This window comes from Furipterus horrens, unplaced genomic scaffold (assembly GCF_987537825.1).
Source record: "Furipterus horrens unplaced genomic scaffold, mFurHor1.1.pri manual_scaffold_5, whole genome shotgun sequence".
Classification (NCBI taxonomy): domain Eukaryota; kingdom Metazoa; phylum Chordata; class Mammalia; order Chiroptera; family Furipteridae; genus Furipterus; species Furipterus horrens.
This window is the reverse complement of record NW_028327175.1, coordinates 118,592,763-118,617,758: the sequence shown is the minus strand read 5'-3', so window position 1 is coordinate 118,617,758 and position 24,996 is coordinate 118,592,763. Positions and strand designations below refer to the sequence as shown.

At 54.2% G+C, this 24,996-nt stretch overlaps 1 protein-coding gene across 1 annotated transcript; it reads left to right on the top strand.

Annotated features, from left to right (window-relative positions):
• The first annotated feature begins 1,445 nt into the window (after positions 1-1,445).
• Positions 1,446-17,748, top strand: UBE2I (ubiquitin conjugating enzyme E2 I). Its single transcript, XM_090277327.1, has 7 exons — positions 1,446-1,587; positions 6,906-6,981; positions 7,179-7,262; positions 8,471-8,543; positions 12,572-12,681; positions 12,782-12,861; positions 15,651-17,748. Exons 2-7 carry the CDS (start codon positions 6,916-6,918, stop codon positions 15,712-15,714), a joined length of 477 nt encoding a protein of 158 aa, XP_090133453.1. The 5' UTR covers positions 1,446-1,587; positions 6,906-6,915; the 3' UTR covers positions 15,715-17,748.
• The last annotated feature ends 7,248 nt before the right edge of the window (positions 17,749-24,996 follow it).

Here is a 24,996-nt window from a genome sequence, read left to right as displayed (position 1 = left end):
GTCCTCAGCCCAGGCACACTTTGGGTCCCTGTGAGGACCCAAGAGTGGGCAGCCCCTTTGGAGTTCAGAGCCTGGGAGGGATTTGGAATGCTCACACTTTGTTCAAGGGGGCCAGGCCCTCTGGCCTTTATCACCCTCGCTACAACCAGGCCCTCTCTCTGCGCCACTGCTGATCAGAAGTTAACCCTAGGCAAACCCCCTCCCCAGCCCAGCAGAGCCATCACAAGACCTCCAGCCTCATTTTACTCCCCCAGAGTAGCGGGATGGCTGGGAGTACATGGAATTCATCCACTCGGCATTTGCTAAGAACACTGGGACAAAGTGGCCCATAGGATACCGGACCTGTGGTCCTCACCCCTGGGGAAGCCAACGATCTCGGCACAGGGCCAAATAGCGGACTCGGTGGGGGGGGGGGGGGAATAAGGAGGAAGAGACAAGGGAGATGAAGGAAGGGAAGAATGGAAAAGAGGAGGGAAAGGAGTGATTGACTCCAAGTAGCCTTCGCTGTCTAGTGCCGGCAGCCATGCGGCCTGGCCCAGAAGCCCTCCACACCCACTGCTGCCCGATCCCAAAGCGCCCACGGGCGGGGGAAGCGGGCTAACCTTGGAAAGCGCTTTCTCCACACCCAAAGCTGAGGTTTGGCTAGCGAAGCTGGCCCGGAGTACTGGGGGACTAAGGCTGGGGTTGGGGAGAGTCCCCACTGTGATGCGCCAGGGGTCGCAAAAAGGCTAGGGGGTAGGATCCAGACCCTGACTGCAGAGGGCGTCGTAGTTGGCCCCTCCCCCAAGGCTGGCAGCTCCGGAACCCCTCCCCCTCGGCCAACCCCGGGTTAGGGAGCGTCCGCACTTCTCCTCCCGTCGGTCAGGCCGGCTCTCGGCTGTTTGTACCGGTTCAGCTCATTGGGCAGATTCGACATACCCCCTGCCTGACGCCCCAAACTGGCCAATTGCAAAGGGTTTCACAGGGTGCCGTACTCGGGGGATCGTCACCGTGCTGCGACGTTTCTGGGGATCCTTAGGCCTCGGTGGCCTTTGCGCCCCGACCCTGAGCTTTAGCCCTAAAGACACCAATAAGACCCGTGCCCGCACAGGTGCCTGCGGAGCATCCGGGGGGCCCTTGGAGATCTCGGCCTCCGCTTTCCCCTGCTGCTTGCCGGCGTGTACTCAAGTGGACGCTCGCATCGCAAAGAGGATATTGCAGACGCTCCCTCACAACGAGAACACGGCTCCTTTAAGGGCGCAGGTGTCCAGGGAGCCGCCTGACTGGAAAGCCGTCCCCGAGCTGGGCTCCCGAGGCGAGCACTGATCACGGGCACGCGGCGGCGGGGCGCGGGTGGCGCGCAGCGTGAGGCAGCGAGGGTCCCGCAGGACGCGGGGCTGTGGCGGCGGCGCGAGGTATAGGCGCGCGGCGGACAGCCTCTGTAGGCCCCGCCCCTCGCTCCGCGCCCCACCCGCACCGGGGTCCTCTGAGTGCTCGGGCTGCGCGCGGAGCGGGCTCGGGAGGGAAGTCCCGAGACAAAGGAAGCGCCGCGCCGCCTCCGTCGCCGCCGCCTCGTCCACCTCGCTCGCCGGGCCGCGGACGCCCTAGGTGAGCGCGGGTGGGTGGCGCACAAGGTGCGGTGGCGGAGCGGGGGCCGGGCCTCGGCGGCGCCAGGCCTCCGTCGCCGTCGGGCCGGGCCGGGTGGACTCTTCTCTACCCGCGATCGCTTGGGCCCCGATCCCCACCTCTTGCGAGACCCACGACCAGACCCCGATCTCGCGCTCAGAAACTGTCCGCCTCGGAGCTGTTTATGCCGTGGGCTGCGGTCCGATCCTGCTGGTCCGGCCTCGACGTCGTCCTGGCCTTGCCCCTTGGGCTCCAGTCGCTTTCCCTTATGAAAGTGTTGGCGTCCCCTTCGGCGTGCGCTGGCGGTGCGGCGGGGGAGCCGAGGCGGGGTTGACAGGCGCTTCCCTCCACCGAGGGACGTGCGTTTCCGGGGTCACGGGTCCGCACACAAACCTGTGGCGCTCTCCAGCCGGATAGAGAAGCCCAGCAAAGAGAGTTGAAAGTCTTGGATTGCAAGATAACTGGCTCGATGGGGGGGGGGGGGGGGGGTGATGTCTAAAATTCAAAACAACTCCGAGTTTTCTTGTGCTTCTAGAGAACTCCGCTTGCCATTGGTGGGAACCTGAACATCAGCGCTTCGCAGGAGGGAGAGTTCTTTTGTTTTTAAGATTGCTTTGTACCGATTGAAGGGAGGTTGGAACTGCTATTTTCGTGAGAAGGAAAAAAGGAAGGGAATGATTAGATGGGCTCGGAATCCTGACCTGCAGTCGCTTCTGAATCACAGTTTTAACTCTTGTATATTTTGAAAGCATGCTTAGTTCCTGGTTTACAAAGTTACTGTTCGGTGCTTACTAAGTTGGCTTTTTGTTTCCTTTTAAAAAACAACTCTAAATATTTTTTGCTATTAAGGAATTGTTGCCTTTAGGTAGAGAAACTGTCCAACAGATAAGGGAGATGGATACTAGTTTGTCCTGATTTGCTTGTAACCTTTTGAGTGGTTTAGGGATGATGTGCTGTTGTGTCTTTGTCTGGTCAGTCTTGGGATTTGAGACCTTGCTTCAGAAACAGCCCTGGGTCCTGGGAGGTACGTCCAGAAAGGAGAAGTGCAGCAATGGCAGAGTGTGTCCTGAGGCAGGGTGCTTGGATCTAGCAAAGTGAATACCGTCCTTCTGAGGGAGTTTGTGTTTGGGTGGGAAAAGTCTATCCAGAGCTCCTCCTGTATTATTTGTTTTATCCTGGGGAAACCTGTGGGCTGAGTACCATCGCCCATTTTGTAGATGAGGAAGTTGAGGTTGAGGGAGATGAATAGCTTGTCACACTCACGAAGCCAGTAAGTAGCTCTACAGTCTCTGCTGTCAATCGGCAGCTGATCTGAGAGGAGCCGGTTCAAGTACAGCCCACCACTGCAGGGCTCTGGAGGAAGGTGGAGGGCAGACCTCCCCACTTGGCCTGGGGTATCCAGCCTTTGTCCTGCAAGTTGTCTCAGGGAGTTTATGGATATTTTATCTTTACATCTACAACTTGGCTGCTCTGAAGCTTCTAGTAACACTTAGCTGCTCCTTAAGTGCCTCTCTGTTGGGGAAGGCAGAATCAATTTTAAGTGGGATTCTGAAGGAGTGCTTCTGTTTCGTAATTAAAATGTTAGTAAATTGGCTGCTTTCTTCTGGACCCTAGAAGGCCACTAGAAATAGAAGCACCATCTGAAGACCAGGTGTCTGCCTGGAACAGTGCAGGTGAGCACCTGTAGCCCTTTGCCCTGATGGCAGAAGACCCCTGAGGGGGGCTGCTGGAGCTCCTGGAACTGCCCCTCATTAACCTTTCATACTTGGGACAACCACAGCTAAGCCCTAGGACAGGGCCTCCATGGGCAGCTTTGTTCGGTTTTCAGAAGAGGAAGGGTCCTGGCACAGGGTTGGCAGGCAGGCAGACTGTTCTAGCCCCTCCTGAGTTCTGGCCCAGGCCAGGCCCCGCTCCTCTGAGCCCTCTGACCATTTTGTCACCCTACATGGTGTCCGTGGTTCCTCAGTGTTATGGAGCTGGCCTTGGGCTTCAGAAACCTGTTTCGGTGCTTGGCCCAGCTCAGGCTCGCTAGGGACCTTACACCTCACTTAAACAACCATTTACTGGGTTACACATCTTCAGTCACTGAACTTCTATGTTAGTTAATTCAGCAGAAGTGTCCTACCGGCCTGTTCTGTCTACTTTGCCCTGGTCAGGGATGAGGGTCCTGCCCTCTGAGGGTCCTGTTGGTGGGGGAGGTCAATGAGGCAGTACTTTGGGAGCTAACATGTGCTGTGCCCTCAGGCCTGGGTGTGTGGGTAGGATGGCATTGCCACTGGGATCAGGATAGCATTGGGTCTTGCTATTTAGAAGAACCAGTTGAAGTGAAGGGTTTGAGAAATTTAGAAATTAAGAACTTTCAGATATTGGGGCTACCACTCCAGCCTCCCAGTGGTCATCACTGTCACTTCCCACTTCGGACAGAAGCTGGCTGGTGTGCTCCTCTGTCCCACAACCCTGCAGGCTCTCATTTCCTTCCTGCAATCCCACCCTTTCCACTCTCCTCTGGCCCACTGGCACTTCTGTTTCTGAACCATGCCGCCTGGAACAATATCCTGCCAGATTGCCGCAGGCTGTGTTCGATGGCCACCTGGCTACTATTTAAAAGCAGGTGCCTCTCATCCCCATAGTCCTGCTTTGCATCTCCTGGCACCTAGCACTTTCCAGGACATGACTTCCTCACCTGTGAGCCCTCCAGGGCAGTATCCTGGTAGGTTCTTCATGAGTACCTCAGTGGTGTGGTCAAACAGTCCCTGGGAAAGAAATGGGCAGACCAGAGCTCTGGGGATTTGTGGTGGTGAAGAGAAGCTCTGTTGTGTCCAAACCTGGTATTACTCTATTTTGGACTTAATCTTGAGGTTGTAAAAAGTTGAATGGTGCATTCTGGGGTCAGAGTGCTGGAGCTAGGGACCACGGCCAGAATTGGTACGTATGTCACGTGTCTCCCTTACAGCCATGCTTCTTGCCTGGAGAGCTTTGATTTTTGACCCTCACTTTCCTCTTTCTTTTCTTTTTCTTTTTTTTTTTTTTTAAGGTTTTATTTATTTTTAGAGCAGGGCAAGGGAGGGAGAAAGAGTGGGAAAGAAACATCAACGTGAGAGAGAAACATCAATCAGTTAGTTGCCTCATGCATATGCCCCAAGTAGGGGCTGCACCTGCAACCCGGGCATGTGCCCTGAGCAGGAATTGAACTAGCAACCTTTCCCTTTGCAAGGTGATGCCCAACCAACAGCCACACCGATCAGGGCTGACCCTCGCTTTTCTTGTAATGACATAAGCATACCTGTTTTTTGAAAACATACAACATCTGATAGGTCTGGCAACTCACCCAGTGCCCCTCCTGGGTGGTGCTGGAGGTGGCAGTGCTTTTCTACAGTGGCAGTCCCAAACCACTCCTTCTGTGCCTAGTCTTTGGGAAAACAGTCGTCAAGAGCACTGAAGCCCACCCAGAGTTCCTGATTCCATGGAGAGGGTGGGTGGGGACAGGGCGGCTCTTGGGCCTGGGAATGTGTATTGATGTCTGCTGTTGAACTGTTGGCCTGACCTAAGCCCTCCTGCAGAAACAGTATGAGCCTATGGGGATGGGCAGCCAGGTGGTGTGGATGCTGGGATGAAGGGGGCAATTGGGGTCGCTGAGGCGGTTGTGGGTCAGCTGGAGCTGAGGTGGGGTGGGGAGGTTGAAGTACTAGTTACAGAGCTAGGGGGTGCTGCAGCAGGATACCTGGAGGGAGAGTAGCCCTGCCACCCACCCTTGGGAGTCAGAAGACCACCTGGGTTTGTGTTGAGTTCCTGCCCTTAGTAGGCAAGTTACTCCAGATCTCCCTTCCTATCTAGATAGAACAGGTCTGTGTGGAGGCCGCAGCAGTGGGCAAGACTAGGCTGGAACATGGTTGCTGTTAAGTGCTGTCTTTGCTGGGAATGGGTTTTGCCATGCAGGGTTGAGAACCCTGTTGTAGAGAACGCCACACATTGTACTCGGGAACTTGAGGTGCTGGACCTTTTCTCTACAGAGACAGGGAGGAGACCTGTCCCCTGGCTTCAGTATAAATAGGAAGTCTTGGGGAAGCTGCTGGTCACCATTTGTCTTGTTAAAGCCGTGTTTATGGTAAATACTTGGTTCATGGTATCTTTGGTGTTTCCATGGACTTTAAAGACCAACAGACACACTTAGAGTCAAATTCCCCAGCAGGTTTTGTGACCATGTCACCTCTGCATCTGCTTTCTCATGGGCAGCTGGAGGTGGGGTTACAATTCAGTGCCCTGCAGTTGGGTCTGGTATCCCAGACACCTGGAGATGCTGCTTTACCTGAGGGCCCCAGGCCACTGATTTGAACAGCTAAAGGGGCTAAGCCTTGGGAGTCTGTGTTCCCGGCCTGCCGAGGTCTTCCTTCTGCCTGGTGTTCCTGATGAGTTCTTGGGCCCTGCTAGCCTGCTTCCCTTTTATTGACTTTCCCAGAGTAAATGGGAGATAAGCCTTGAACGATTAGGTTTTTATGGAGTGCTAGGGCGGGGCTGTAGGGAGAGAAAGGGTAGGGACAGAGGCAGGGGCCTGGTCTCCTGTCTCTAGACTTGTCCACAATGCAGTTGAGCTGCCCTCCACCCTGGGGCACTTTTCCACTTGGTTGCCTTCAAGGGTCATCCTCCTGGCTAGGCCTGAAACTGAATTCTGAGCCCTGGTTCTAAGCCTGACAGCACCCCCACATTCCTGCACCAGTAAAGGGAAGCAATTCATCCCCACCCTTCCCAGGTCTCAGGCCAGCACTTTGGGTAGCCCCACTTTGTCCTGCCTTTCCTGTGTAGTCTGATAGTAGAACTGGATCCCTGTCACTCCAGCCTGCTGCTGGGTGTGACTAAAGGTGGGCGGGACAGGAGCCAGGTGTCTGCTGGGAGTGTGTAACATCCCTCCCTGTGCAGCGCCTAGCAGTGCTATGACCCAGCCCTGTGGCTTCACCTCTCTGAACCTCTGTGTGACCATGAAATGGAGTCTGAGGAGTGTGCCATGGAGCCCTGGGCCTAGGCAGTTGGCAGGGAAGGGGCCCACGTGGAGGTGTCCAGGGGGCCTGGGTGTCTTCCCTGGTTACCTGCCTGTGGGAGAAGGCTGGGGTCCCGCAAGGGGGCCTGATGCCTGTTCAGACTCTGGGCAGGGCAGCTTTCTAAGAGCAAGCATGGTCTCTCTGGGCCACATGAGAATCTTAACTTACCTGCTCTTGAAACCAAGTCTGCTCACTGGGCAGGTATGAGAGGGAAAGGGCAGAAGGGGCCGGGTTCCCCTCTGATTGCGTCTCTGCTGTCTCTTTCAGGACTTTAAATATGTCGGGGATTGCCCTCAGCAGACTTGCCCAGGAGAGGAAAGCTTGGAGAAAAGACCACCCATTTGTAAGAAAGCTTTATTTCTTCATGTAGCACAGCAGATCATCTCCCCCTGACGACACCATCTAGTCCCTACAAACGGATGAGGCCCTGTTGCAAGTTCTGTACCACCAGGTGGTGGGAGGCACAGGGGTGTTCCTTTGGGCAGCTAACATGAGCTACCACAGCACTAATGTGCTTGCTTGTGTGTGGTTTTCTCGCAGGGTTTTGTGGCTGTCCCAACAAAAAATCCTGACGGCACGATGAACCTCATGAACTGGGAGTGTGCCATTCCAGGAAAGAAAGGGGTAAGAAGTGCCGTGCTCGTGTGTGGGGCAGACTGCTGGGAACCCTTCAGCCTTTCAGAAGGACTTAGGTTCAAAGGTTCATGACATGTGACGGTCACATAGGCCAGGGAACATGAGACGGTGGAACAAGGGTAGGGTGGCACATGATACCACCCCACCCTGGACAGTTTTAATTCTGAAAGAAAGATCTGGGCTATGCCAGGGGTTGTAGGCCCAGGCCCTGATGCATCTTCGAGAGCAGAGGGAGTCTTAGAGACAGGGTGGAGAAAGGGCTGGGGGTGCCAAGGGGGGCTTCAAGTTTGACCTTCTGGATATGCTGCGGCTGGAGCAGTGCTCCTCCTGGGTGTCTTGAGTCTGGAGTCTGGAATGGTTGCCAATACCTGCAGCACAGACTAGGCATTGTCCACCTGTGATGACTGCATAGGGCCCCACGTGTCCTTTACATGCAGCTACAGTCCTCCCCATGTGGTGCTTCCTAGGCTCCCCTGAGTGGGCCTGGGCCAGTTAGAACCAGTTCATTTGAGGCATTAGGGAGTGAGGGTCTCCAGTAACCCAGTGTATGGTGACTCCAAGGGAAGGAGGAGATCCCTGAGGCATTTGGGTTGTGCTGAGGCCTCATCACCTCCACTTCCTCCCACCCATGGTCTCTTGTGAGAATCTGCTGTGCTCAGCCTTAGTGCTTCCTGATGATCTCCTTCCCTGTACTGAGCTGGCAGGATTAGGACTTTGTCCACAAGACAATATGGTCTGGGTTTGCCCTGTGTCTGAGGCTCTGTTGAGGACCCAGCATGCATCCCAGCCTCTACGGAGCCTGTAGTGTTAGGGTGAGGCCAGTGGGCTGTAGCTGTCCCCCTCACGGTCGGGAACGAGTGTTGGACTAAGGAGCTGGGAGGCTAGGAGGGGATCCACACCTGAGCTCACTTAAGTCCTCACTGTAGCCACTCAAGTGAAGACCCTGACCTCCATCCTGGGGTTGGAGAGGACAGCTGCCATGGGCCACCTGTCTGCTCCTCTCCAGGGAGGACTCTTTCCCACTGGCCCTCAGGACTCATGGAGGTCCTGCCAATCCTGTTGTGGGGACCTTGGGCTGCAGGTGGGACACTGGGGCTCAATGGGGGCTGTATAGCAGCAGCACACCCCTCCTCCTCCTCCTGGGCTCCTGCAGCAGAAGGTGGCACACACCTAATCACAGCATCACCTCCCAACAGACCCCTTGGGAAGGAGGCTTGTTTAAACTACGGATGCTCTTCAAAGACGACTATCCATCCTCACCTCCAAAATGTAAGTACAATGGAGTCCTCAAAGGTTGGCTTTGACCACACTCTAGCAGAAATCTGAGTCACCTTCAGGGAGCCTGGCCTCCTGGGGGTTGGCCATTTCACACTGTACTCTACACAGGGCGGCCCTGGCTCTCTGACCCCTGTGGCTGTGGTTATGTGACACTGATCCCTGCGGTTGACTGTGGATCTGAGTGTTTCTAGCCCCGGGGGTGGGGGGCTGTACCTAACAGGCCAAGACTCAGGTCTTGGCTCTACAATTGGGAAGCTCCTGGGTCCTAGAAGGAAGGATCATAAGATACAGGTGAGGCTCCTGAACCCTTAGTGTCTGTCAGGGATGAAGCCACCACATACCATCCCTGGATGGGGATGGACATGCAGAAGGACCACCATTCAGAGAACCTCACTCCTCAGAGGGTTTTGTTTGCCCTGACCTGTTGCCTGTGAGAATTTCACAGCCAACTTGTACCTGCATCTATAGTCTGGATGGGTAGCACATTAAAGCCTCCAGAGAAGGTGGCAGGAAGAAAGGCCAAGGCTGTGTTTAAAACAGTTCTACAGCTAGACCATCATGAAGCAGTTTAGCAAAACCCAAGACGGGAGAAGGGACACCAAATCTCTCCCCTTAGGCAGCTGGAAATCAAGAAACACTACCCATAGCTGGTTAATTAAGTGAGTTGACATGTACATGTGGGAGAGTGCCCTGGTACATGGGAAGGCAAGACTATGTAATTGCCAACTCTTGTGGTTAGTGATTTGAGAGAGAAACATGTTTTCCATTATGATGACATCTACCAGAAGAATTATGTAAATTATCAATTCATAGTGTAACCATTGGGATGGAAACATTTCATTGGAGTGGTTCTTTGCTGTTCGCTTTATTTATTTTTATTTATTTATTTATTTATTTATTGCCATATTCAGGTATTACTTTAAATAAGAAATGAGACAAATTGTACCTGCTCTCATCACTTCTATTTAACATTGTATTGCAATTCCAAGCAAATGCAACAAAACAGGGAATAGAAATGCCAGCAGAGAAATGGGAAAAGAAGACTTAGATCATAGACCATCTTTCTCTCAGTCTGTTTATTAAGGTTGCTGAATAAAAGGTTAATGGGAGGGGCAAAAAAACCATAATTATCTCGGGTTTTTTTGAGGAGGGGTCCTCACTCATAGATAAAACCCATTTTCATACAGTTGCAACAAATGAAAGTTAAAACTATACCCTTTATAGTAGTATCAGGTACCTTGGAATAAATTCAACAAAACATGTTTAAGACAGCTACTGAAAATGAAACCATTTCTGAGAGAATGAAGGACAGCCTAAATAACTGGCTAGATGGGCTGTATTTATGGATTGGAAGACACACTGTTAGAAAAATGTCAGTTCTCTCCAAGCTGATCTACAGATTCAGTGTAATTCCTATCAGAAGCCAAGCAGATTTTTGTGGAAATTGTCACACAGGCTCTAAAATGTAGGAAATGCAGAATGCTGAGAATTGCCGTGGCCCCTGGGGTTTTAGGAAGGGAGGATGGTGAGGCCCAGGTTGGGGCGCATTGAGTAAAAAGTACCCAGACCCATTAGCAGGATGGCCAAGATGTGAACCAGATTGAGACCTGCTACAGAGACACAGTAACTGAGACGCAGAGCAGAGAGTTTAGAAAACCACAGGTGTACGGCAGCATGGTTTATGATAGAGGTGACACTACAGTGCATGGGGAGAGGGTAGCCTTCTAATGCATGGACTGGGACCGAATGTCCCAGTGAAAGAGGATTCAATCTCCCTTCTGCCGTAGACAAAAGCCTTTGTGATGGATCATGAAGCCCAGTGAGAAGGTGGGTGAGACAGTACAGCTTTTAGAGAAAGACAGGAGGATGTCTTCATGACTTGGATAGGCAAAGCTTTCTTAGCGAGGGAAGCATGACAAGTGCTTTTTCCCCAGAAGGGGAAAACAACCAATTGGTCTACACTGAAGTTAAGACCGTCAGTACTTATTCTGACTATATCAAGAGCATCTATAAATCAATATGTAAAAGGCAAACAACCGTTTGATGGAATAGGCCCTTTGCAAAAGGTTCTCAACCACTTTACAAGTTACAACCACGGAGTGAACAGGCAGATAACTGAGGCAGGAGAGGCTGCAGAACCGTCAGTGCCCTCAGATGCACATGAGAAAAATAAATTTTGACCATTTCCTTGGGAAAGCTGTCTGCCATGTCTACCGAAGCTAAACTTATCCCTACCTGAGAACCCAGTTGTTCCACTCAAGTAAATCTTCCACAGAAGTGCATACATATGTTCACCAAAGGTATGGACAAGCATGTTTATGATAGCCCTGTCTGTAAGAGCCAAAAGCTAGAGACAACGAAAGTGCCCATTCACAATAGAACGGATAAAGAACTGTAAAAGCAAGAATGAACTAGTTCCCCAAACATAATGTTGAGTGGATAGAGCCAGACACAAAGTAATTTATTCTGGAGTCCTTTTATGAAGGTCAACAACAGGCCATGTGATGGACATTGTGAGAAGTCAGGAAGGTGACTTGGTATGAAAGAAAGCCAGACCCAAAAGGCGGGACTGAGGGATTTGGGTATGTTGGTATTCATCATTGATACACTTTTCTAACTTCTAACTAAGAAACAAGATTTATAAATCAGATTAAATTAAAATTAGGAACTTGTGTTCACCAAAATGTACAATTAAAAGAGCAAAAAGGCGAATTCAGAGTGGGAGAAGATATTTGCAAGATATGTAGTTGACAAAAGGCGTGTGTCCAGAATATGTAAACAGCTCCTACAAATCAGTGAGACAACCCCAATAGAAGAATCCAAGAAACTTGAACAAAAACTTCTCCAAAGAACCAACCAGTTCATCCCAATAAATGAAAAGTGCTCCCCTCAGTGGTCATCAGGGAAATGCGACTTAGAGAGGCAACCACGATTCATTTAACAATGGCTGAAGTCAGAATTGCCACACCAGGTGTTGGCCATGCTATGAACTGTTGGATGTTAGTGGGTAGAGCCGCTTTGGAAACTGGCAGTTTCTATTTACGTTCAGCACACACATCCTGTGATCTAGCATTTCCACATGGAAAAGCACACGTGCACCAAAATTCACATCCAAGAGCAATCACAGTTTTATTCAGATTCCCTCAGATCTGCACCTGCAGTGCGGTGGCCAGGCCCATGGGGCAGCCAGACTCCCAGTGGATGTTGTGCAGGAATGAGTAACTGCCACTACCTGTGAGGACACATGACCCACGTGTGCCGAGTGGGGAGATCCTCATGTGGCTCGTGTGCTGACAGTGAGACATCCTGCCTAGGCGTTGCAGTTTGGGTTGATGGGGCAAATGGAGTGTGTGATATATGAAGGAGTTTGGATGTATTCATTTTTTGGTAATTCATCACACTATACTAGACTTGCTGTGCTTTTCTAGGTATAATTAATGTTTAAAAATAGAAAGGGAGAAAGTACCCAGAAAAAAGATAAATACACTAAAATGCCAGCTGTGGTTAATGATCCCCGAGTGGGGCTCATGGCAGTATTTTTTCTGCTCTTATTTTCAAATGTTTTACATGTATTGATTTTTTTTTTTTTTTAAGAAGAAGTATGGGGTCCTAAAAGCCTTTGCTTTGAAGGAGAATGAGCTGCTTTGAAGATGGCCACTCATTTGGAAGGACCTTGGCTACTTCCCCAGGATCCTTTTCACCTGCTTCAGCAGCCCCTTCCCATCTTTCCAAGCCTACACTGGCTGGGGTGGGGCCTACAGAGGCCACCTGGGACTCTGACCACCCAGTGTCCTGAAGCAAGGTCCTGGGGAGGGATGGGGCTCTGCTGGCTCCCGTCCTACCTCTTCCCACCTCCTCCTACCTTATGGCCGCAGTTTTTTGTAAACAGTTCTCTGGGAAATGCCTCACGACCTGCAAGGCGTCCTGGTGCAGGGGAGATAGGGATGTCATCAGGGCAGGACATTATTTTGTATGACATCTGCCACCAAAACATGTTTTCTTTCTTCTGTGTGGTCCAGGCAAATTTGAACCACCGTTATTTCACCCGAACGTGTACCCTTCGGGCACCGTGTGCCTGTCCATCCTCGAGGAAGACAAGGACTGGAGGCCGGCCATCACGATTAAGCAGGTATGCAGCACAATGATTTCGCCTCAACCTTCCTTCAGGACCAGAGTTTGCCTTTGAACTGCTGACCCCACACCTTGCTTTGTTTTTCTCTCTTACACAGATCTTATTAGGAATACAGGAACTTCTAAATGAACCAAATATTCAAGATCCAGCTCAAGCAGAGGCCTACACAATTTACTGGTTAGTAGCGATCTGGCTCCACTTGCCGTGACCTCGTCAGCTTGCACGGCCTTCCCTGGAAGTCCAGCCTAGGCTGCCTGGTAGGAAGGAGAGCAGTAGGCTAGCTGAGTGGGCGGACAGTCCTGATGCTCCTGACAGCCTAGACCCCAGCTCAACGTGGTGGCAGCTGGGGTCGGTGCCACGAAGAGGGCACTGGAGGCATCTAAGGAGGAGCTGGATGGTGGCGAGAATGGATAGCCAGAGCTGGTGTGGCCAGAGCAGTGTTGAGGGGGTATGGCAGGGGGCAGGCAGATGACATGGGCGCCTGTTCAACACTGCTTTGCCCCTGATCGGCTATGGCCAGGCAAACCCTGTGCCTCCAGGAGCCCAGTCCAGCTCAGATGGGAGGGCGTGGACACTGGAGGGAGAAGCCCCAGACCTCCCACCTCTCCCCTCTTTTGGCCCAGCCTGGTGTGGCAACTCCAATGGACATGCTCCACGAGGGAAGTGGCTTTCATGACTTGCTTTTGGTCCCCCAGCTGTTCTGACATCCCCAGTTAGGTGCTGTGAGAGGACAGCCTGGTGTGACTTAGTGTGAGTGATGGAGCTAAACCTGACATGTGGGGCCTGTTGAGTGGACAGTGGGGGAGGACCCTGACCCTAGCCTTCCTGGCCAGCCTCCCAGGCTTCTCTTGGCAGGGTGTTACTCGGGGTTGGGGGCTCTGACCCCAGCTGCTCCACTGTTCAGAAACCTGGGCCCCAAGGGGCTGACCCACAGGGTGAGGCTGGGCAGGGTCTTGTTCTTTCCAAGAGGACATTTTTGTAATTGCAACAAGTCGGAAAGTAGGCTTCTCTGAGCCTCTGAGAAGAGCCAGATTGCAAGAGATGCGTTTCTTCTCTCCAAAATGGCTTCCAATTCCTGAGTCCAACCCAGTTGTTGGCTGATGGCGCCCCCTGGTGGCCGAGAGTGACAAGACGCTCCAAGGTAGGAGCTTAGGTCCACCATCTCCCAGCTCTCGGGCTGGCTACCCCTGCTCCAGACTTTAGTCCTGTCTTCTCTGTGAGGCTCCCAGCCCAGGGAATTGCTGTTAGTGATTCCAACAGAGCTTAGCTTGAATTTACTCGTGTCTCGTTGACTGCTGTGCATCAGCGGCTCTTGGAGATGAGTCTTCACACCTTGACCCTTGAGCTGGGTGCTGTTTGTTTTTACTGTGACTTCTGTCTGCATAAGGCCCTGTCAGCCTGCACCTCTTTGTAAATAGGGCCACTTGGGTCCTTGCTTCTGAGCTGAACCATTGTGATAGACAACATGGCCCACAAAGCCAAAATTTTTCTTGCTGATCTTTAGAGAGAGCTTTCCGGTTCTGGAGTGTGTCGTAGTATGGGTGTGATGCCCTGGGATTAAGTTGTGTCTTGCTACCATGCCTGTGGCCATCGGCTCCATCTGTGGTGGCGTTCACCATTTAGTTGCAGTATTGTGCCGTTCGCAGCAGGGGTTCACAGGGTCACTGCCAGGTGCCCGTGCATGCTCCTGGCTGTGTGGCTCCAGGCCTACTTAGGACTAGAGCACCTTTTATGTACTCTGTGCTCCTTACATGCCAGATGGTGTCATAGACTACTTCACAAGAATAAGACATTATTTCTCCAGTAAGCATCTAGTTTAAAAGCACCTCTTTTATCAGATCTCCTTTCCCGTGTTTTCGGATGGGCATGTCCTACACTGGCAGGTGGGCCTGTGCTCTAGGGCAGACGCCCTGTGCCTGGCCTCACTTGGTAAATGGCAGGGCTGGAATGCGCTGCCTCTGCTATCGCTTCCAGCTCCTTCCCAGGTTTTCCTAGCTAGCTGCCTACACCCTGGGGGTCTGGGCCCTTGGCCAAGGTGGGAGCACAGGAGCAGTCTGCCGGCAGCACAGACTAGCGATAGAAGCTTGTCCTCCTGCCTTCATTCTTGGCTCTCGGCTGGGCATGGTGCTGACACTGACCTCCTGGGACTGGGGTACACCTGGGTGTCATGCTAGCTGAGGGCAGGCTCTAGGCAAGTTTCCACCTCTTCTGTTGCTGGCACTGCAGCCTTTCTCCAGAGAGGCCAGAGAGGCAAGGCCTGGGGCACCAGAGCCTGTTGTCTGCACTGGCCAGAGCTGAGGGAAATTCTTGTGGTGGCCCCTCTGTCCCTCAACCCTGGGGTCTGCGCATGGGCCAGGACCAGTGGTCTGAGAGGCCACAACTTGCTGAGAGTACAGCTTGGAAGGAGCCCTGGCTTTCTTACCGGGGTATGAGTGTTCCCAAGTGTACACACTGTGCCTGAGCTCTGAGAAGGGTTCCTGACCAGCCCATGAGGTATTTGAGGAGACCTGTGACCTGGAATGTCAAGGAGCCCATTCATAAACATCATCATGTACCCACGGGCCTCAAGGTCACATTGATCCCCGGGTAGCAGCTGGTCTCCTCTTCCCTGAGGTCAGGTTTGCTCCCTCCCACCCTGCCTGTCACCCTCGCCTAGGCAGTGCCTACCAGCCCCCTTTCCCTTGGCAGCACATCTGCATCTGGAGTCCCAGCCGAGGTCCTCCCCAGACCGCCAGAAAGCTGCCCGCCACCTCCACACCTTCACACTCAGGACTGAGAACCCCATGGAGAAACCCTCCAGCTGTCTGGGTCTGTTTTCAAAGACTAGATGAGCGGTCCTTATTTTCTCTCCAAAATGACTATTGCTGTTTCAAAAAGGAGAGAGAGAAAACTGCTGGTCATGGGTTAGACTTTTGAACTTCTGGTCCAGGCTGTTCTAACATGTCTCTCTCTCTTGACCTCCTCAGCCAAAACAGAGTGGAATATGAGAAAAGGGTTCGAGCACAAGCCAAGAAGTTTGCACCCTCATAAGCAGCGACCTGCGGCAACATCAAAAGGAAGGGATTGGTTTGGCAAGAACTTGTTTACAACATTTGCAGATCTAGCATTGCTCTATACAATTACTAGTCATCTAGGGGAGGCAGGCGGGCACCATTTTCCATTTCCGCCACTGGTACACAGATCTCCACTTGCTGAATTGCCCAGTTTTTCATACAGGGTCTCTTCCTTCAGTCTTTTGTATTTTTGATTGTTATGTAAAACTTGCTTTTATTTTAATATTGATGTCAGTATTTCAACTGCTGTAAAATTATAAACTTTTATACTTCTACGAGTCCCTGAGGAGCTAGTTCCCTTTGCTCGTGGGTGCAGGCATGCTTCCCACTGTCAGAGCTACACGTAGCCTCCAGCTGGCTATATGAAAAAGAAATCGGCCTGTCCCCTGCCCTCACGCCTCTGTCCTTCTCTCTGCAGAACCCGGGTTGTGTTGCTATGAGCCTCAGATCCAAAGTCAGCGAGCCTCTTGTTTCCGCATCACTTCCTTTGTGTTTATATGGCGTTTTGTCTGTGTTGCTGTTTAGAGTAAATAAACTGTTTATATAAAGGTTTTTGTTGCATTATCGTCATTATAAGTGTGAGGAGGCAGCCTTAGGGTGTGTCCCCCCCACACACACACAGCTGTAGGCCCCACAGAGCACTGGCATCCGCCCCAGCACGTCTCGCTGCCTGTGCCTGGGTCCTACGTGGCACTTGTCCTGGTCCTTTGTAAATAGTTCTGTGTACAAAGATGGTGTGTGTCCAGGGTTTCTGTCCATCCGACCCGAGTCTTTGGGCTGTAGAGCACTAGAGTTCAGATCTTGTCAAGTTGAAATTGGTGTCAAGACCCATCTAAAGTGTGTGCTGTCCGAGCCATTAGGAGGAGGAGGCGCCTAAACCCAGGCCAGGGCAGAGCCCGTGAGGACCACGTCTAAGCCACTGGCCCTCCTCAGTGGCCAGTGCAGAGTGGCTGGGCCACGGCATGTGACCTTTTTACATCTTGGCACTGCCCTTGGGTTTCTGCATGTAACACCCAGCCCTCCCATGCTCACCACTTCAGCCCCACCCCTAGGGACCCATAGAGAGCAGCTCTGAGGGCCACTGTCACATGCTCTTTCTGTCTCCTAGAGCATTCTGAACCTGGTCACCCGAGGAAGCTGCCCTCCTCAGAGCCCTGGAACCTGAGCCCACAGCAGAGCTTCCAGAAGCTGGCTGCTGCTTCTGTTGTAAGAGGTCCTGGGTCCTGGCTCAGCAGGGTGGTGCTATAGATGGAGACAGGAAGTGGCAGACAGGGACCTGGCCCTGGGTCCCAATGAGCACAGTGCTGACCAGCACAGAGGCCCAGAGCTGGCCCTCTTCCAGCCAGCCTCGCCCTCCCACCCCGAGGACCCTTGTCAGAACCAGGTTGCCTGTGGCTCTGGCACATGGACTGAGGTGGGGATGGTCCCCAAAGGGGTGGGGAGCACAAGGAGGCCTGGTCATCTGGGCCCTTGGCCAGGAAGGGGGTGCCTCTGTTCATCCCTCAGTTGACAGCGTGGTCCGAGGGCCCAGTGCCTTGTTCACTTGCTCAGCTGGATGTCTGTTGGGTTGCTGAGCTCCGAGCTCTCGGTTTGATGTTTGTGATTATTTCTAACGCAGAGGGCCTTACGCGGGGGTTCAGCGGGTCGTGTGTGTATATCCCCTCCCAGAATGTCTTATTTTGTAATGACTGAACTACACTTAGTAATAGTTACACATGTATATGGTTAATATATATGGAAATGCAATATATTTTCTAGTTAAAGCATTCTAAAGTAATCGATGTTTCTAGCACATTGTCGTGACTGGCTAATGAAATGTTCTTTTGTGCCACAGTTCTTGGCTTAAAGATGTGAATCTTGTAACAGGAGAACTATGAAATGTGATCATTCTGTTTCTACTGTAAGGGAAGAGAGTGTGTTCCCAGCATGAGGCACCTAATTAGTGAGGAATTGTGGGCAATAGATTAAACCACTGTATCTAAGAATCCTGTAATTAAAACATTTCCACAAACTGCTGCCTGCAGGGTGTGTCCTTTTCTTGCCCGCCTCCCACACAGGCCACCCCTGCTCGCTGCTGCTGTGCCCAGGGAATTCAGGCCTTCTCTCCATGGCCTCCAATATTAGACCCTCAGTGGCCCTGGCGTCGGGGGTCATGTCCTTGGGAACTGCAGTCAGATCCCATCCCCTCTGTCTCCTTTAAGACCCTGGCATGGGCAGGCAAGGCTGGAACACATCCAGTGCTGGCCACTGGCCTGCTGGAGCAGTCTTCCCGTTGCGGACCTGGGTCTGTTCTTGTCACCTAGATGGGCCTTCTCAGGGAGCAGGATTCCGTCCTTACAGATCCAAGGTGCATGCAAAAACTCCCAGTTCAGACCCTAATGGGGCCCCTGGGATAACGTGTCCGGGGCTGAGGGGCGCTAGCTTAGCCCTCAACCTCCATTTCCCCATCAATGACTGCTCAGAGGCCTGAGTCATCTCCTGGCCAGGCTGTGGGTCCATCCCCCTGTTCTTTCTGGACTGTCCCAGCTGGACCAGCGCTGTTTTCTCACACCTGTCTGCCCACACAGGCCACCTCGCTCCCTGACCTGCTGGCCCAAGGCCTTCCCACACAGGGTCCCACCGTGGACAGCCTCCAGTTTGAGGCTGCGATGACAGGTTGGCAATTGGAAGTCCAGCATTGATCTGGGCTGGCTTGAACAGGTCTGAGTCAGCTTCATCTGGGAGGCCTGAGGAGCCCCTGCACGGCATATGCCCTGAGCACCCCTCTGCTGAATCTGGGGGTGTCCCACTGCAGGGGCCCAGGAGGCTCACAGAGGCTTCCAGATGCTGTGACCCCATCTGCAGATGCTGTGGGTCCCATGGGGCTAGAGCACCAGGGTCACATCCACTCTGCTGTCCCCAGACCCAACAACTGGCTTCAGCAGTTTGGCCCAAAGGCTCCGGCATCTGTTAGGAGGCCATTTTTCCTGAGCTCCTAGAAGAAAATAAGGAAACAGCAAAGCCACAGAGCACAGACCTGGGTTCCTCCCTCCTTGGCTCCGCCCTTCCAGGTGGCCCACCCACGCCGTCTTCCAGGATGCCCTTCTGAAGAGGGGCGAGCTTGATGCTCCTGCTGCCCCTTCCATTCCTCCAAGGAGGAAGGAATCTGGAGCCCCTAGAGCTAGGGCCAAGGCATCTCATCCCTCCATTGTGCAGAGAATGCCTGTTCTGTGGAGGAGCCGGTGCTGGGCCCCCCTGTAGCTCTGTCTCCTGATACTGTCCTGGCCCCACAATGGTTAGTGCTGGCGGTGGCCCCAGCACACCTGCCTCTGGGTGAAGAGCTGCCGGAAGGCAGTGGGCAGACTGCTTTTAGGCCCAGGCCCGGCTCAGACTCCACCTGTGCAGGTGTAGGCAACAGGACCCCTCCCGAGCGTCTGCTGACTGCGCACCTCAGGAAGCAGTGTCTAAGGCAAGGGGCCGTCTGGGCCAGGCCCTCTCCCACCTGGAGCCCCTGTACTGGCAGAACCACCCAGGATGGCGCAGGCAATGGGACAGATTTCTACAGTCCTCAGGGTCCTCTAACCCAGGGTTGGCAGGGACCCTTGCCCAGGTCCCATGGCCTGGCCCCTTTCCCTGGACTGGTGCTGGGGTTCAGGGGGCGGTGGGAGGGGCCTGACAGCCAGGAGGCTGTGCCTGCGATTCCAAGGTCTGCCACCAGAGAGTGTGAGCTGGTGTGTTAACTAAAACCTGTGGCAGTGGGGTGGACTCACTGAGATGTCCTCATCTCCTGTACCACCCTCCCTCCACTCGGCATCAGCTATCAGCACTTATCCAGCACCAGGTGTTTTTCTCTCGGCGGTAAGGAGGAGAAGCCATTCCTCCCACCTGCCAGGCCCTTTCCTTCCAGAAGCCCAGAGCCCTGCCCTCCTTTAGGCAGAATGTCTTGTGCCCTAACACCTGCGGTGACATGTGCAAGCCCCCACACTTCCCCTCACTACCTCCACTGCTCAGGACCACTGTCAGGGGTCTGGGGCAGAGGGGCGGGTGAGACTTCAGAGCAAGGTCTGGGGCACAGGCAGGAGGAGTGAGGCAGCACCCTCTCTACCCACTCCTGGCTGTGGGACCAGCAGGATCTGCTTCCACCCCAGCCTTCAGAGGTGGAAACATTCCCCTCCCCAGGTCACTGGAGGTCAGGCCAAACAGTTCAGCGGTTCCCATCCCTGTGGACTGGCGGAGTATGCAATGGGCACTAGCCAGCACATACTCTGTGCTGAGACCAGCTTAGGTCCCCCAGCAGCCCCCAGGATGGGCACTGCTGTTTTACAAATGAGGGAAACTGAGGCCCAGGGCAGCAAAGGGGAGCAACAGGGCAGGGGTCTGACTGCCTCAGACAGGCCTGACTTCAGTCTCAGAACAGATAGGGAGAATGAAGGGACGGGGCACAAATGGGACCATCGCTCCAGCCCTTGGAAGTGTGTGTGGAGGGAAGTCCTGGGGAAACAGGCTCAGGGCTGGGCTTGGGACCCAGCCTGTGGCTGTGTAACCCTATTCAAGCCCTTTCCCATCTGGGCCTCAGTTTGCCTAAGGAGAATGGTGAAGTCTCCAGGGGCCTTCTACCAACAGGTTAGTTAGTTTTAGGGCTGGTGCCTCTGGTGCCACTGGCCTGCCCTTGGCACCCCCAGGGCATGGGTGAGTGGTGCAAGCAGCATGCCCCCCACTTCAAGCAGCCCCTCCTAACTTCCTGTTTACAGCAGCTGCAGCCTCGTCTCTTCCTCCCAAGCCATCATGATCACCATGGGAACCAGACTGGCATGTTTATTCCAACAGGTTGGCAGACCCTGACAAAACTGCAGGCATGAGGGGCACCAGCTCCAAAATCCTGGCTCAGGACTTGTCAGTCACCCCTGGAAGGACAAGCTGAGTGGCACAGGGCCCAGGCTATTCACCTGCTTCCCCAACTCATCTCTCACAAGCAGTTGCTGCACATCCTGAGCACCTTCTACCCTCATTTGCCTGGCTGTTCTGGGTCAGTGTTGTAACACGCACACACACACACACAGAGTAGTTGCATGGGCATAGAGTCGCACAGATGTGAGTTGGTCTGGAAGCTGAGACAGGTGGTAGCCCCATCAAAGCAGAGCCCACCCTGTCCTTGTGTAAGGTGGGAAGCACCCTATGTAAAAGGACAATTCACTGAAAGGTGAAGTTGTTATGGATGGTGCCTCCCTGCATGGAGCTATACTCTGGAGCCCTGTTCCTCCAGTCTTTGGTCCTCCCCTCAGCTCACCTTACCCCTGGCCTTCCCAGAGAGAAATATCCTTGCCTCTGGGCCTGAGTTGTAGCGGATTCCAGGCTTGTCTTGCTGTGCTTTTGGGTGAAAACTCCAAGTCTCGGTTTGATCCCCAAGAACAAGGTGTTCTGAGGGTCCAGCAGAATTGGCCAAAGGCAGGGCTGGGGTCTAGGACGCTGTGCACCTCAGGAACAGAACCTCTGCACAGCCCCCACGGTTCTCCAAGTGTGGTCCAAGGAGGCCCAGCAGCACCTGGAGCTTTCACAAATGCAGATGATCTGCCCTAACCCAGACTTTTGCAGTCAGTAGGTTTGGGGAAGCCAAGCAATCTGTGTTAACAGGATCTCTCCAGGTGACCATGGTCAAGTTTCGGAATGCTGCAGTGGACTGGGAGCAGGGAGTCCAGAAAGGGACACTGAAAGTGGGCTGGTAAATGCACCGGCTGGTCCAGCTCAGGCCCTGAGGTTACACAGGCTGTGTGCCCAGGCCCATGGCCCACCCTGGGGTGTCTGGGGCTTCATCTGGATCATGGGGACACTCACCCCAACAGGAAATCAGGGCTGTCATGGAGCATTCTGGGTTGATGACTGCAGCACCCCTCACCCCGGGTGCGGCCTCTGCCTACTGAGAAGAGGGAGCCGTTAGCCCCGAGATGAAGAAGTCCCCAGGTTGCTGGGAGGACGACTTAGGAGCTGGCTGCACAGCCCGTTCTGAGCTGTGGGCCAGGGGAGCCTTGTTAAGATTCAGTGACTCTAGCTTCCCTGGGGCTCTGGAGAGAGCCTGACGCAAAGTGGAACCTGCTCCCGGGTCTGCACCCACCAGCCCAGCGTCCCGACCCCGGAGGAAGGGTGCCCCCTGGCCGAGTACTGGGGGTGCGGGTACCCTCGTCTGGCCCCGCTGATGGTGGGGGGTGCAGGGGCGCACAGAATGGGGGGTGGGGGCGCTTGGGGCGGGCCCGCAGGAGCGGGGGCGGGGCGAGCAGGCCAGGTCCCGCCCCAGCCTCGGCTCCTGCTGCAGCTGCGGTGGGCCAGCTGCGCTCAGTAGTCGGCGCGCTAGGCTACAAGCAATAGCGGTCCAGAGCGTCCTGGAGTCAGTACGAACGAGGCAGCTGCAGGACCCCATCCCTACTCGCGCCCAGCCCACGGTGAGTGCTGTGACTTCGTCCCGCGCCGTCGAGGCTCAGCCGGTGCCCACCTGGACGGACCTGGGGTGCCGCCCCCTTTGGCTCCTCCGTGCGCACTCCAAGGCGGCACCGAGAGGCCCCCACCGAGGCCGAGGGCGGCGGGAGGTCTCAAAGACGCGCCCCTGACCACGGGGAAACTGAGGCCGGTGCTTGCTCGGAGGAGCGGGTCTCTAGCATTTCTACCCACGCCCTATGCGCACTCCCCTAGGAACACGGAAGCAGGAGGGGGCCGGGGGTGGGGAGGGCTGGTCAATCTGCCACGGTGGGTGGGTGGGAGGGCGAGGTGGTGGGGAGGGAGGTTGGGCCAAGAACCCCAGAGACGCTTTGCGATGTTTCCCAGGTGAGGAAGACGCGCGCGCAGTGCACCGTCCCTGCCACGCTCCTCTAAATCCCTGTCAGTGGAAGACCCGCCTATCCCCGTTACCTACCGCAAGGGTCTAGAGGGGCTTAAAAATATACATATTCACCTGACCATCTTCTGAGCTTCCTGGACCACCGCCCCTCCAATGGGGGAAAGACCCTACAACTGGCCGGACTGGACCGGCTCCTATGGGGAGCACCACGAAGGAGGGAGGGGTATCAGTAAGAGAAATGGGGGGAGGAACATTGCGTGGAGACAGGTGAGTAAGGACAGGTAAGGGGGGCCTCAGAGGAAGAACGAACTTACTGGGGTAAAATCATTTTTCATGCGTTCATTGCAGAAGCATCTAGCTAGCCCTTTACAGATGGTCTCGGGCTTCATGGAACTCTAAGAAAACCTACAGAGTTGGTTAAAATTCATATCCCCAGGCCCTTCCCTAGGGACTAGGTTGGGATGACACCCCAGGGAGGGAGCAGCATTTGTAATGGGCATTGCCCTCGAGTTGTGTGGTGTAGCACTGCCTGGGAAGTCAGCAAGGCTGTGGAAAGATGGGAGCCAAAAAACAACAAAAAAGAGTGAAGGGGGCCGTGGGGGCCAGGTGGGGGCCAGGCTGGGAAGACAAGACTAAGAAGACAGCATGGAGAACTAGCATGTGAGGCCAAACATCCCGCCACACCCAGGGCAGCACCAGTGGACACCTGACCCCCAAGTTGCCAGGGACCTAATTTCTGTAAGAAGGGCGTCCCAGCACTCTGAAAGTGTTTGTTACTTCCGAGGGTGCCCAGCTGGCCACTGGGGATACTGACTAGAGCTCAGCTGCCCCAGACTCACCTGCCTCAGAACCACCCGAGAGAGGCTAGTGGGAAAGAGCCTGGCCTAGAGCCCTGGGTTTGAATCCTGACTCTGGGCAAGTCACCTCAGTCCTGGGCTGTGAAATGGGACATCCATTCTGCAGTGTTATCATTTCCCATTCAATCGGGGTCTTGGGGACAAGCAGGGAACAAGACTGACCTGCTGCCCCTATCTTTGACTTGCCTGCAGTCAAAGAAGCATGGCCGGCCTCAGTTTGCTTGTCGGACCTATGGGAGCTATGATTCTGGCCCTGGGGACTGGGCATTAGCAGGGATGTTCTGTGTCACCGTCCAGGCCCAGGAGGGTTGGACAGCTCAGGAAGGAGTGCCATTGGTGCCCATCACACAGATGGAGGGGCCCCTGTAGCCCTATGCTGCACTAGCTCCTGCCCCATATGGGCTGCGGGGCCCTGGCAGTGAGTGAGTGCTTTCTGGAGGGATGGCCACAGGCTCACTAGTGCTAACAGCTCTGGGTGAGGGGCTGGCTGGCTCCCAGGGCCAAGGCTGTTGGATGCCACGAGGCCATCAACTGCCCAGACAGCCCAGGACTGCCAGTGGAACCTGAGGAGTTTCTGAGCACTCAGAATGAGCCATCTCAGACACCTGTGGCCAAACAACACTGTTGGCCCCATCTTGGCAAAATGGGCTTAGGGAGTAGGGAGGTAGGCTGGCCCACCTGGACCCCAGGACTCAGGACATGTCAGGAGCTTAGTGCTTGGACACAGGAACCAGGGACACCTGGACTCCATCTCAACCCACCTGCTGGCTCTGTGGCCTTGGGCAGTTTCCTAACCCCGGCACCTCGGGTTCCTCATCCAAATGAGGGGAACAGAGCAGCATCCCTCTCCAAAGCTGAGCACCATCCGGTGAGATGTTGAGTGGAAAATGCAGATAGGATGCTGCCTCACCACCACCTTGAACATTTTGTTTTCACAGACACCTCCACACTTGCAGCTCAGGTCACTGGGCTCCTGCATCACATTTGTCTCTGAGATGTAGAGCCCCTTTACCCCTGTTACATGCAGACACAGCAACTGGCGGTTGCCCTGGCAACAGCTCAAGCAGTGGCGGCTCTCCTGGCTTTGGGGGCTGCTGTGAGAGCAGCTTCTTCTACTCAGCTAGAGAGAGGAAAGGGGCCTGTGATACCCAGCCCCATGGGGACCTCACAGTTAACTGTAGGGCAGCAGCTTCTGGGAGGTGTGCCCAAGCTGCAGAGCACTCATCTTTGGGGAGAGGCTCCCAGGGGCAGACACTGATAGGTATGAAAGGGGGTGGGCCTCATTTCTGGTAACTATGGGTAGACAAGCTGCTTGCCTCCCCTTGTCTGGGGGTGGTGGCCTGAGCTGGTGGGGTGTATAATCCAGCAGCTCTGGGACCACCAGAAGACAAGTGGACAGACACAGCTGGAGCAGGACCTGGCTTGCTCAACAAAGTCAATTTCGGTGTGCACTGGCCCCAGCTCTCTCAGCAGAACTTAAGGTTCTATGGAAGAAGCAGCAGGTGTTTGAGAGACCACGCACACATGGGCATGATTCCTGAGTAGTAGCCCCATTCGGGGAGGATGGCCTGGGCCTACAGGGCAGAAGTGGTCTCAG